The 12,500-nt window shown below is 37.5% G+C and overlaps 1 protein-coding gene and 1 long non-coding RNA gene across 2 annotated transcripts in view; one reads left to right on the top strand and one right to left on the bottom strand.

Moving 5' to 3' along the window:
* Positions 1-12,500, top strand: part of LOC137627685 (uncharacterized) — a 561,261-nt gene that overhangs the window by 134,249 nt on the left and 414,512 nt on the right. The window lies entirely within an intron of this gene.
* Positions 7,969-12,500, bottom strand: part of LOC137627683 (BTB/POZ domain-containing protein 6-like) — an 81,327-nt gene continuing 76,795 nt past the window's right edge. The window contains exon 6 of the mRNA XM_068358895.1: positions 7,969-8,601. Coding sequence (XP_068214996.1) covers positions 8,356-8,601 — 246 coding nt within the window. The 3' untranslated portion in view covers positions 7,969-8,355. The remainder of the gene's footprint in view (positions 8,602-12,500) is intronic.

Here is a 12,500-nt window from a genome sequence, read left to right as displayed (position 1 = left end):
GTGTTACGTTATAGCTCATTGTTGAACACAATCCCCAAGCATTCTGTTAGAACTCCTCGTCGAACAGAATCCCCAAGTGTCATCATATAACTTCATCTCGAAAACAATCCTCAAGCGTCACATTATATCTCTTTGTCGAACAGAATCCCCAAGCGTCACATTACCACTCCTTGTCGAAAAAATCCTCAAGCGTCACGTTATAAGTCCTTGTCAAACAGAATTTCCAAGCATCACATTACAACTCCTTGTTGAACACAATCCCCAAGTGTCACGTTATAAATCCTTGTCGAACAGAAACCCCAAGCGTCACATTACAACTCCTTGTCGAAAAAAATCGTCAAGCATCACACTATAACCCCTTGTAGAACGGAATCCCCAAGTTTCACATTATAACTCCTTGTCAAAAACAATCCCCAAGCATCAGGTTGAAACTCCTTGTCGAAAACAATCCCCAAGCATCACGTTACCCCATGTGTCACGTTATAACTCCTGGTCGAAGACAATCTGGCAGTAATTTTTATTCTCCTGGAGATATTTTAAAAGTATTAGATGCATTCCAAGCAAAGATCTAGCAGTAATTTTAATCTTTTTGGAGTGTTATAACTCCAAGACGAACACAGACCCCGAGTGTCACGTTATAACTCCTTGTTGAACACAGTCCCCAACCGTCACGTTATAAATTCTTTTCGAACATGATCCCCAAGTGTCACGCTATAACTCCTTGTCAAACAGAATCCCCAAGTGTCACGTTATAACTCCTTGTTGAACACAACCCCAAGTGTCACGTTATAACTCCCTGTTGAACAAAATCCCTAAGTGTCACATTATAACGCCTTGTCGAACAGAATCCCCAAGTGTCATGTTATAATTCCTTGTCGAACAGAATCCCCAAGTGTCATGTTATAACTCCTTGTTGAACACAACCCCCAAGTGTGACGATATAACTACTTGTCGCACAGAATCCCCAAGTGTCACGTTATAACGCCTTGTCGAACACGATCCCCAAGTGTCACCAAACATCTGAAATGAAATTACATCCGGCCTTGCCGATAATTTGTCTGAGCGCATGCAATAAATTGCCAAACCTAAAACAAGCATATTACACTTCCTGTTGTGGGACATCGTATAGCAAACGCATACCTCGGTCGTGGCGGTATTTAATAACTGAAGGCATTAATAGAAATTAAATCGGGCTTGAATAAATTTGCAGGTCAGCCGTTGACAACGGTATGGCTTTCGACACTACCTCATTGAATTAAATTGCTTATTTTATGATTGCAAGTTGCAATAACGTTTATTTGCTTATTTCATAATATTATTGTTTCATTATTTCATGGTATTTGATTATCCGTTAATCCTAGATTCCTTGTTTGATGTTTTCATATTTTTTTTCATATTTGTCCTTAGCATCTTCATACCATTGTATGTAAATAATCAATACACTTTATTCAATGCATATATATATATATATATATATATATATATATATATATATATATATATATATATATATATATATATATATATATATTAAGTATCACTGCAGATTAGCCGTATGAGACAAATTTCTAATTTGTAGTTTCTTTTATCTTTGATATCAAAGCTATCTTTAGAGCTGTGAGATTGAAGATAAATAGGAGAAAATTCGGCCTCTGGAAGCTTACAGGCTTAAACCTATCTCTCTCTCTCTCTCTCTCTCTCTCTCTCTCTCTCTCTCTCTCTCTCTCTGTGGAAGCTTACTGGCTTTAGCCTCTAGAAGTTTACTGACTTCAGCCTCTGGAAGCTCTCTGGCTTCAGCCTCTGGAAGCTTATTGGCTTCAGCCTCTGGAAGCTCTCTGGCTTCAGCCTCTGGAAGCTTACTGGCTTCAACCTCTGGAAGCTTACTGGCTTCAACCTCTGGAAGCTTACATGATTCATCTTCTGGAAGCTTACTGGATTCAGCCTCTGGAAGCTTACTGGCTTCACACTCTGGAAGCTTACTGGCTTCACACTCTGGAAGCTCACTGGCTTCAGCCTCTGGAAGCTAACTGGCTTCAGCCTCTGGAAGCTCACCGGCTTCAGCCTCTGGAAACTCACCGCCTTCAGCCTCTGGAAGCTCACCACCTTCAGCCTCTGGGAGCTCACCGGCTTCAGACTCTGGAAGCTCACCGGCTTCAGCCTCTGGAAGCTCCCCGGCTTCAGCCTCTGGAAGCTCCCCGGCTTCAGCCTCTGGAAGCTCCCCGGCTTCAGCCTCTGCAAGCTCGCCGGCTTCAGCCTCTGCAAGCTCACCGGCTTCAGCCCCTGGAAGCTTACCAATTTCAGCCCTTGGACGCCTACCGGTTCTCCCCTGGAAGCTTACCGGTTTCAGCCCCTGGAAGCTTACCGGCTTCAGCCTCTGGAAGCTCGCCGGCTTCAGCCCCTGGAAGCTTACCGGTTTAAGCCAATGGAAACTTACTGGCTTCAGCCCCTGGAAACTTACCGGCTTCAGCCTCTGAAAGCTTGCCGGCTTCAGCCTCTGAAAGCTTACCGTCAGCTTATCGACTTCAGCCTCTGGAAGCTTACCGGCTTCATCTTCTGGAAGCTTACCGGCCTCAGCCTCTGGAAGCTTACCGGCCTCAGCCTCCAGAAGCTTACTGGTTTCAGCCTCTGGCTGCTTACTGGCTTCAGCCTCTGAATGTTTACTGGCTTCAGCCTCTGAAAGTTTACTCTCTCTCTCTCTCTCTCTCTCTCTCTCTCTCTCTCTCTCTCTCTCTCTCTCTGGAAGCTTACTGGCTTCAGCCTCTGGAAGGTTACTTACTGGCTTTAGCCTATGGAAGCTTACTGGCTTTACCCTTTGGAAGCTTACTGGCTTTACCCTTTAGAAGCTTACTGGCTCCAGCATTTGGAAGCTTACTGGCTCTAGCCTTTGGAAGCTTACTGGCTTCAACCTCTGGAAGCTTACTGGCTTCAACCTTTGGAAGCCTAGCTCTCTCTCTCTCTCTCTCTCTCTCTCTCTCTCTCTCTCTCTCTCTCTCTCTCTCTCTCTCTCTCTCTCTGTCGTAACAATTGGCAACAGCATTGAAATAGTTTAACCGAAAATAAGATGAGAGAAATTGCGATTGTTATATCCCCTTGGAGATGTAATGGGATACCCCAAAAATGGCAGACTACTCTTTGTCACACTCGGATGACACATGAGTTTTTGCTGGCTGGCCAACACCAACCATATTGCGACAACTGTTTGATACCCTTGACAGTGAGGCATTTGTAGACTGAATGCCCCACTTATAGCAGAGAAAGAATTAGATATCTGTTTAAGGCTTGGGGTAAAGATGGCAGGTTCATCCTTGCCAAGTTCCTTGGACATGATGTGCCGTACAATGCTAGTGGCATTTTTAAATTTATATCAGAAGCAGGTCATCTTAATGTTATTTAACTTTTATAACATATCTATTTTTCTGGTTTTAATTGAATATTTTTATTTTTATTTATAATAAACGATATTGGCGTCAATGACCTTCGATGTCAGGATGCCAGAGAACTTTAAATCAATCAATCAATCAATTTTTCTCTCTCTCTCTCTCTCTCTCTCTCTCTCTCTCTCTCTCTCTCTCTCTCTCTCTCTCTCTCTCTCTCTCTCTCTCTCTCCGCTGCTTATATCAGGAACTTCGGATACTTTGTGATCCCTTTCAGTCGAAGCATTAAGTCCGCGTCCGAAAAATGAGAGAAAATATAAAAGTGAGGTTTATGGAAATTCGTCGAAGTTACAAGTCTCTCCTCCCCCCGTCCCCCCACCGAAAGTTCCATGAATCGCATTTTATTGGGAGTCCTTGCATCTTCAAAGCCTCTGAGGACGCCTTTGATGGTGCGAGTCATCCTGTGATTTCTCTGAATCGCTTACACTTGCCTCTTCCGCTTGTAATATTAACCTAATTTAGTATTTCTTTTTTTTTTTTACTTAAGCTTTCATTTTGATCATAGCGGAAACGTCGGTAAGGCTTAAAAGGTTTAAAGGCCGCTCATGAATGGCAGGGGCAAGGAACAGTGACATTGCCCTATCTAACTGGACAATGCCCCAGAGACTGACAACATCACTTAAGAGCAGCGCCCAAGCCCCCTCTCCATCCAAGGTAGGACCAAGGAGGTCCAGGCAATGGCTGCTGGTGACTCAGCAGATAGACCTGTAGGCTCCACCAAACCCCTCATCCTTAGCTCACAAGGATGGTGAAGTCGCAGCGAACAAAGGAATTAACGAGTTTAAGGGGGCTTGACCCTAGTCTGGCGATCACCAGTCAGGGACGTTACCACATCGGCGACATTATGATTGATATTCGTATTTCCTTTATTATTCCTACTTGAGCCATTTTTTAGTGTAAGTACTATATTATTAATTTTTTGAGCTGGTGCATTCATTTTTCAATAAGATGGTTTGACATAATCATAGCAGAAACGTCGGTATGTATATTACGACATTATGATTGATCTTTAAGGAAATTTTACTCTTTCGGGTGAGATTTTTTTTATTGTATCTGAATGATTAAGTATTTATAGTAGCTTTGGATACGTATCCAACAGTAGAACTAAATATTAGTCATGGAGATGAATTGGAAATTCTTTTTCAACTTCTGATTAACATGGGAAAGCATTGGAAATTGAAGTTGCTCTTAAAGACATTATTATCGTTATCGTTATCGTTAGCATTATCGTTAGCATTATCATTATCATTAGTATGATGATGATGATGATGATGAAAAATGCTCTTAAGGACAGAAACCCAATACTAGTTAATACATTTTATTTTAATGAACAGTAACCACGGGGAGCTACATGATTTAACAGTTTATAGGTTTTAAAGGCCTCTCATGAATGGCACAGGTAAGGCACAATGACATTGCCCTATCAATCAGGACAATGCCCGAAAGATTGACCATATATACATATGATCAGTGCCCAACCCTCTCTCCACCTAAGCTAGGACCAAGGAGGACCAGGCAATGGCTGCTTATGACTCGGCAGATAGATGTATAAGCTCCTCTTAACGCCCCTTCTTTAGCTCACAAGACTGGTGAGGTTGAGAGACCAAAGGAACTAATTACTTTGATCTAGGTTAGAACTAAGTTGATCCTGGATACTCTTTCTTAAGGAAAGTTTTAAAGTTAAAGATGTGTGGGTTCAGTTCATACTTTCATCAGTTGATCACCAGAACGTCAGCCGGCCTAACCCCCCCCCCCCTCCTTCCCCCACTGTGGTACCCAAACACAGCAGTGGCCGCCACAGTAAATAGCTTAAAAATCCCTATCCCGGGCTGGGATGTGAAATACTTGGCAAACATGTTACCAGTGTACCAGCAAAGCGGCTAAAACATTATGTCTACTTGGAAAAATAGAGATAGAATTTTCAATTGAACACATTAACAGTTTTAAATGTTAATAAGCAAAGCAACCTTTCTCCAAGAAATATCATGATCAATAAAACTATCTGAGATTCTATCCTTTTATTTTGCTCTCGTGGGTAAAACTGTAATACATTTTCTCAAGTTCCTCTTACTTGGATTTTCCTTAGTGACAGAAGCCCTTGCTTCCCTAAATTAATTATTAAACTATCATAAATTCGTCTGTTGCTTTTTTATATGGTCTGGTGGTATAGTCATTGCCTGGTATTCGGCAGACAGGGGTTCGAGTCCCGCTCAAACTCGTTAGTTCCTTTGGTTGATGCAACCTCACCATCCTACAGGGAGCCTAAAGGTCTATCTGCTGAGTCATCAGCATCCATTGTTTGGTCATCTTTGGTCTTAGCTTTGGTGGAGAGGGGCCTTGAGCGCTGATCATAAGTATAGATGGTCAGTTTCTAGGGCATTGTCTTTTTCGATAGGGCAATGTCGCTGCACCTTGCCCTTACCATTTACGAGCAGCCTTTAAACCTTTAAACATGCAAGGGTTATCTGTAGCATCTCTGCCCCTTGCTCCTAACATTTATGAGCAGCCTTTAAACCTTTAAACCTTTAAACATGCAAGGGTTATCAGTAGCATCTCTGCCCCTTGCCCTTACCATTTATGATCAGCCTTTAAACCTTTAAACATGCTAGGGTTATCAGTAGCTGAAGAAAACAACGCAGCGCACAATTCGACAATGTTTTGAACGTAGTCTGTTGCTTTCTGGATGTCATGTCCGCTTACGTTCCAGTTTGTCCTCAACTTTCATCAACTTGATGATGCGTAACATGGTCGTAAACATGCTTTTGTTCCCTATTTCATTTTTAAAGGGTGGGCATAAGTATCGGAAAACCTCACATGCACACACACATACACACATACTGTATATATACATATATATATATATATATATATATATATATATATATATATATATATATATATATATATATATGTAAATATACATATATGTAGAAATATATATATATATATATATATATATATATATATATATATATATATATATATGTGTGTGTGTGTGTGTGTGTATATATATATATATATATATATATATATATATATATATATATACACCGTATGCAGTATGTATGTATATACAGTATACACACAAACACACACACACACACACACATATATATATATATATATATATATATATATATATATATATATATGTGTGTGTGTGTGTGTGTGTGTGTGTGTGTATGTGTGTGTAATTTTAAGGACTAACCCACAAAGTAAGAAAAAGGAAAATTTATTATCAGAGGAATATTTTTGAAATTATTAACCCGTTAAGGTTAGGTGTTGACTTGTTTATGCTCAAGAAGAACATTTATGTTTTTCTATGTGATGAAAGTGACACATCATATCCTGTTTATTCATTGTAGAATGAATTATCATCATTACTGCACTGTCATCTTTACTACACTGATGAATTTTGAGTAATTGTTATTTTTACATCATGGCAAAACAATGATCACCTGCTTATTTTTACATGATTTTTTTTATCCATTTGAATACAGATCATGATATCCCTATGTTCAAATTTATGCATAGATTAGGTCTGTACTTTGAAAGGGCAATACATATCAGTTAGTCTCCCATATGCAATTATTAAAATCTATTTACTTGGGAGGCCACTGCTATGGTTGGGCAAAACAGTGTGGGGTAGGGCTTATCTGGCTGACGTTCTGATGACCATCTATTCTGGTGAAACTGGAACTTTACACATTTACCCTCACCTTTCTTGAATGTAAAATATATTATGACGTTAATCCAAGGCCAATACAAAATCCTAGCACTAAATATTGTCAATAGAATGAAAATAGAATTGTAATAATGTTAATTAATGAAAGAATTAATTTTATTTCTTCTAAATTTAACATTTTAGATTTTGTTTCTCTTGTTCTCGAAGCTCGTTGCAAAGTGGTTTATGGCATAAAATCAAATTAATTTCTTTATGGGATGCAGTTAGCCTTCTAGTCCCTTTCAATAATTTTATAGAGAAAATATTATTATTATTATTATTATTATTATTATTATTATTATTATTATGATTTTATTATTATTTGTATTATTATTATTATTATTATTATTATTATTATTATTATTATTATCATTATTATTATTATTATTATTATTATTTTTCTTTTTTTTATACATCCGATTCATCGTATTACATGACTCAAAGCATATTCCTTTTTACACTTCTAAAATGGACATACACAAATAATAATGACTAGTAGTATTGTGTAATATTTTTATTTTTCTAACAGAAAGCATGACAAAATAGAAATGCTATTTACAGCATTTATGAGATTTTTGTTTGCGAGCATGATGCTTGTAACAGTGGTATCTTCTCTTGTTATAAAACACACACACACACACACACACACACACACACACACACCTGTATTTACACAAAGACAGACACTCACACAATACACACACACACACACACACACATATATATATATATATATATATATATATATATATATATATATATATATATATATATATATATATATATATATATATATATATATATATATATATATATGTAGTACACACACGAACTTAGGATGAAAATATTCCGTAGATAATCTTTCAAATTCAAGTATCCTGTGATCAGAATATTTGTAAATACAAAACATGGCTTAGAATTATGTATGAACCAAATCAGTGATATATGTTCGTAAAAGAACCAGTAGTCTTTTATGACCACCATATTTATGTTATTTTTTTAAATGAACTTTTATCATAAAAGAAAAATGAATTAGTGAAGTAAGGCAATTAAAACTGTTACTTTATTTCTTTATTTCTGTAATATCCTTAAGTAATAGAAATTCTAACGTTGTCAGGAGTTTATATTTGAATCCGTGAGTAATCTCCATGGTTAAGTCATTTTATCATCTTAATTTAAGTTCTACCTTAATACCATTCATGTGAACACCACAGCTTGTATGAATACACCCGAACTTAAAGTTATGATAAAACCGTCCGCTTCATAACTTTGTTTGGAATATCTGCAGCCGAAGAGGGACGTTTGTGAATCCTTCAATTTCAGAGTAAAGACGTAAGTGATTCCTTCGCGAAGATGAACGGGGTTCTTGAAGGCGAGGTTGTTCCCCACAGTTTCAACGCTGGCGAGGGGCTTCGCTCTGGGGTCTTCCTTTCGGATGTCTAACTGTTGATACAAAAAAGTCATGATTATTGCAGTTTCAATTGGGAAGGATTATCATTGATTGCTAACCTTGATTTTTCAAGGCGTTTAGGAGGTAATGGAAGTCAGAAACATTGATTTTTCAAGGTGTTTTGGTAGTGGGAGACAGAAACATTGATTTTTTCCAGGCGTTTTGGTAGTCCAAGTGAGAAATATTGATTTTTCAAGGTGTTTAGGTAGTGGAAGTCAGAAACATTGATTCTTCCAGGTGCTTAGGTGGTGGAAGTCAGAAACATTGATTCTTCCAGGTGCTTAGGTGGTGGAAATCAGAAACATTGATTTTTCAAGGCGTTTTGGTGGTAGAAGTAATAAATATTGATTTTTCAAGGTGTTTAGGTAGTGGAAGTCAGAAATATTAATTTTTCAAGATATTAGGTAATAGAAGTCAGAAACGTTGATGTTTCAGGGTGTTTAGGTAGTGGAAGTCAGAAACATTGATTCTTCAAGTGCTTAGGTGGTGGAAGTCAGAAACATTGATTTTTCAAGGCGTTTAGGTAGTGGAAGTCAGAAACATTGATTCTTCAAGGCGTTTTGGTAGTAGAAGTAAGAAATTTTGATTTTTCAAGGTGTTTAGGTAGTGGAGGTCAGAAATATTGATTTTCAAGGTTTTTAGGTTGTGGAAGTCAGAAACATTGATGTTTCAAGGAGTTTAAGTAGTGAAAGTCAGAAACATTGATTTTTTAAGGCGTTTTGGGTAGTGGAAGTCAGAAACATTGATTTTTCAAGGCGTTTAGCTAGTGGAAGTCAGAAACATTCATTTTTAAAGGCGTTGAGGTAGTGAAAGTCAGAAACATTGATTTTTAAAGGCGTTTTGGGTAGTGAAAGTCAGAAACATTGATTTTCATGGAGTTTAGGTAGTGGCAGTCAAAAACAATGATTTTTAAAGGTGTTTAGGTAATGGAAGTCAAAAACATTTATTTATGAAGGCGTTTAGGTAGTGGAAGTCAGAAACAGATTATTGAAGGCGTTTAGGTAGTGGAAGTCAAAAACATTGATTTTTAAAGACGTTTTGGGTAGTGAAAGTCAGAAACATTGATTTTCATGGAGTTTAGGTAGTGGCAGTCAAAAACAATGATTTTTAAAGGTGTTTAGGTAATGGAAGTCAAAAACATTTATTTATGAAGGCGTTTAGGTAGTGGAAGTCAGAAACAGATTATTGAAGGCGTTTAGGTAGTGGAAGTCAAAAACATATAATTTTAAAGGCTATTAGGTAGTGGAAGTTAAAAACATATAATTTTAAAGGCTATTAGGTAGTGGTAGTCAGAAACATTGATTTTTAAATGCATTTAGGGTAGTGGAAGTCAGAAACCTTGATTTTTAAAGGTGTTTAGGTAGTGGAAGTCAGAAACATCGATTTTTAAAGGCGTTTAGGTAGTGGAAGTCAGAAACATCGATTTTTGAATGCGTTTTGGGGTGTGGAAGTCAGAAACATTGATTTTTTAAGGTATTTAGGTGGTGGGAGACAGAAACATCGATTTTTAAAGGCGTTTAGGTAGTGGAAGTCAGAAACATCGATTTTAGAATGCGTTTTGGGGAGTGGAAGTCAGAAACATTTATTTTTTAAGGTATTTAAGTGGTGGGAGTCAGAAACATTGATTTTTAAAGGCATTTTGGGTAGTGGAAGTCAGAAACATTGATTTTTAAAAGCTTTTAGGTACTGGGAGTCAGAAACATTGTATTCTAAAGGCGTTTTGGGTAGTGGAAGTCAGAAACAATGATTTTTCAAGGCGTTTTGGGTAGTGGAAGTCAGAAACATTGATTTTTAAAGGCGTTATGGCTAGTGGAAGTCAGAAATATTGATTCTTCATGTGCTTAGGTGGTGGAAGTCAGAAACATCGATTTTTAAAGGTGTTTAGGTAGTGGAAGTCAGAAACATCGATATTTAAAGGCGTTTAGGTAGTGGAAGTCAGAAACATCGATTTTTGAATGCGTTTTGGGGTGTGGAAGTCAGAAACATTGATTTTTTAAGGTATTTAGGTGGTGGGAGTCAGAAACATTGATTTTTAAAGCCGTTTGAGTAGTGGAAGTCAGAAACATCGATTTGTGAATGCGTTTTGGGGAGTGGAAGTCAGAAACATTGATTCTTTAAGGTATTTAGGTGGCGGGAGTCAGAAACATCGATTTTTAAAGGCGTTTAGGGGAGTGGAAGTCAGAAACATTAATTTTTTTAAGGTATTTAGGTGGTGGGAGTCAGAAACATTGATTTTTAAAGGCATTTTGGGTAGTGGAAGTCAGAAACATTGATTTTTAAAAGCTTTTAGGTACTGGGAGTCAGAAACATTGTATTCTAAAGGCGTTTTGGGGTGTGGAAGTCAGAAACAATGATTTTTTAAGGCGTTTTGGGTAGTGGAAGTCAGAAACATTGATTTTTAAAGGCATTATGGGTAGTGGAAGTCAGAAATATTGATTTATCAAGGTGATTAGGTAGTGAAAGTCAAAAACCTTGATTTTTCAAGGCGTTTAGGTAGTTGGAGTCAGAAACATTGACATTTGAAGGCATTTTGGGTAGTGGAAATCAGAAACATTGATTTTTAAAGGCGGTTAGGTAGTTGGAGTCAGAAACATTGATTTCTAAAGGCGTTTTGGGTAGTGGAAGTCAGAAACATCGATTTTTAAAGGCGTTTAGGTAGTGGAAGTCAGAAACATCGATTTTTGAATGCGTTTTGGGGTGTGGAAGTCAGAAACATTGATTTTTTAAGGTATTTAGGTGGTGGGAGACAGAAACATCGATTTTTAAAGGCGTTTAGGTAGTGGAAGTCAGAAACATCGATTTTAGAATGCGTTTTGGGGAGTGGAAGTCAGAAACATTTATTTTTTAAGGTATTTAAGTGGTGGGAGTCAGAAACATTGATTTTTAAAGGCATTTTGGGTAGTGGAAGTCAGAAACATTGATTTTTAAAAGCTTTTAGGTACTGGGAGTCAGAAACATTGTATTCTAAAGGCGTTTTGGGTAGTGGAAGTCAGAAACAATGATTTTTCAAGGCGTTTTGGGTAGTGGAAGTCAGAAACATTGATTTTTAAAGGCGTTATGGCTAGTGGAAGTCAGAAATATTGATTCTTCATGTGCTTAGGTGGTGGAAGTCAGAAACATCGATTTTTAAAGGTGTTTAGGTAGTGGAAGTCAGAAACATCGATATTTAAAGGCGTTTAGGTAGTGGAAGTCAGAAACATCGATTTTTGAATGCGTTTTGGGGTGTGGAAGTCAGAAACATTGATTTTTTAAGGTATTTAGGTGGTGGGAGTCAGAAACATTGATTTTTAAAGCCGTTTGAGTAGTGGAAGTCAGAAACATCGATTTGTGAATGCGTTTTGGGGAGTGGAAGTCAGAAACATTGATTCTTTAAGGTATTTAGGTGGCGGGAGTCAGAAACATCGATTTTTAAAGGCGTTTAGGGGAGTGGAAGTCAGAAACATTAATTTTTTTAAGGTATTTAGGTGGTGGGAGTCAGAAACATTGATTTTTAAAGGCATTTTGGGTAGTGGAAGTCAGAAACATTGATTTTTAAAAGCTTTTAGGTACTGGGAGTCAGAAACATTGTATTCTAAAGGCGTTTTGGGGTGTGGAAGTCAGAAACAATGATTTTTTAAGGCGTTTTGGGTAGTGGAAGTCAGAAACATTGATTTTTAAAGGCATTATGGGTAGTGGAAGTCAGAAATATTGATTTATCAAGGTGATTAGGTAGTGAAAGTCAAAAACCTTGATTTTTCAAGGCGTTTAGGTAGTTGGAGTCAGAAACATTGACATTTGAAGGCATTTTGGGTAGTGGAAATCAGAAACATTGATTTTTAAAGGCGGTTAGGTAGTTGGAGTCAGAAACATTGATTTCTAAAGGCGTTTTGGGTAGTGGAAGTCAGAAACCTTG

This window comes from Palaemon carinicauda, chromosome 35, assembly GCF_036898095.1.
Source record: "Palaemon carinicauda isolate YSFRI2023 chromosome 35, ASM3689809v2, whole genome shotgun sequence".
NCBI classification, from domain to species: domain Eukaryota; kingdom Metazoa; phylum Arthropoda; class Malacostraca; order Decapoda; family Palaemonidae; genus Palaemon; species Palaemon carinicauda.
The sequence above is the reverse complement of the archived record's forward strand: the minus strand, read 5'-3'. Positions and strand labels throughout refer to the sequence as shown.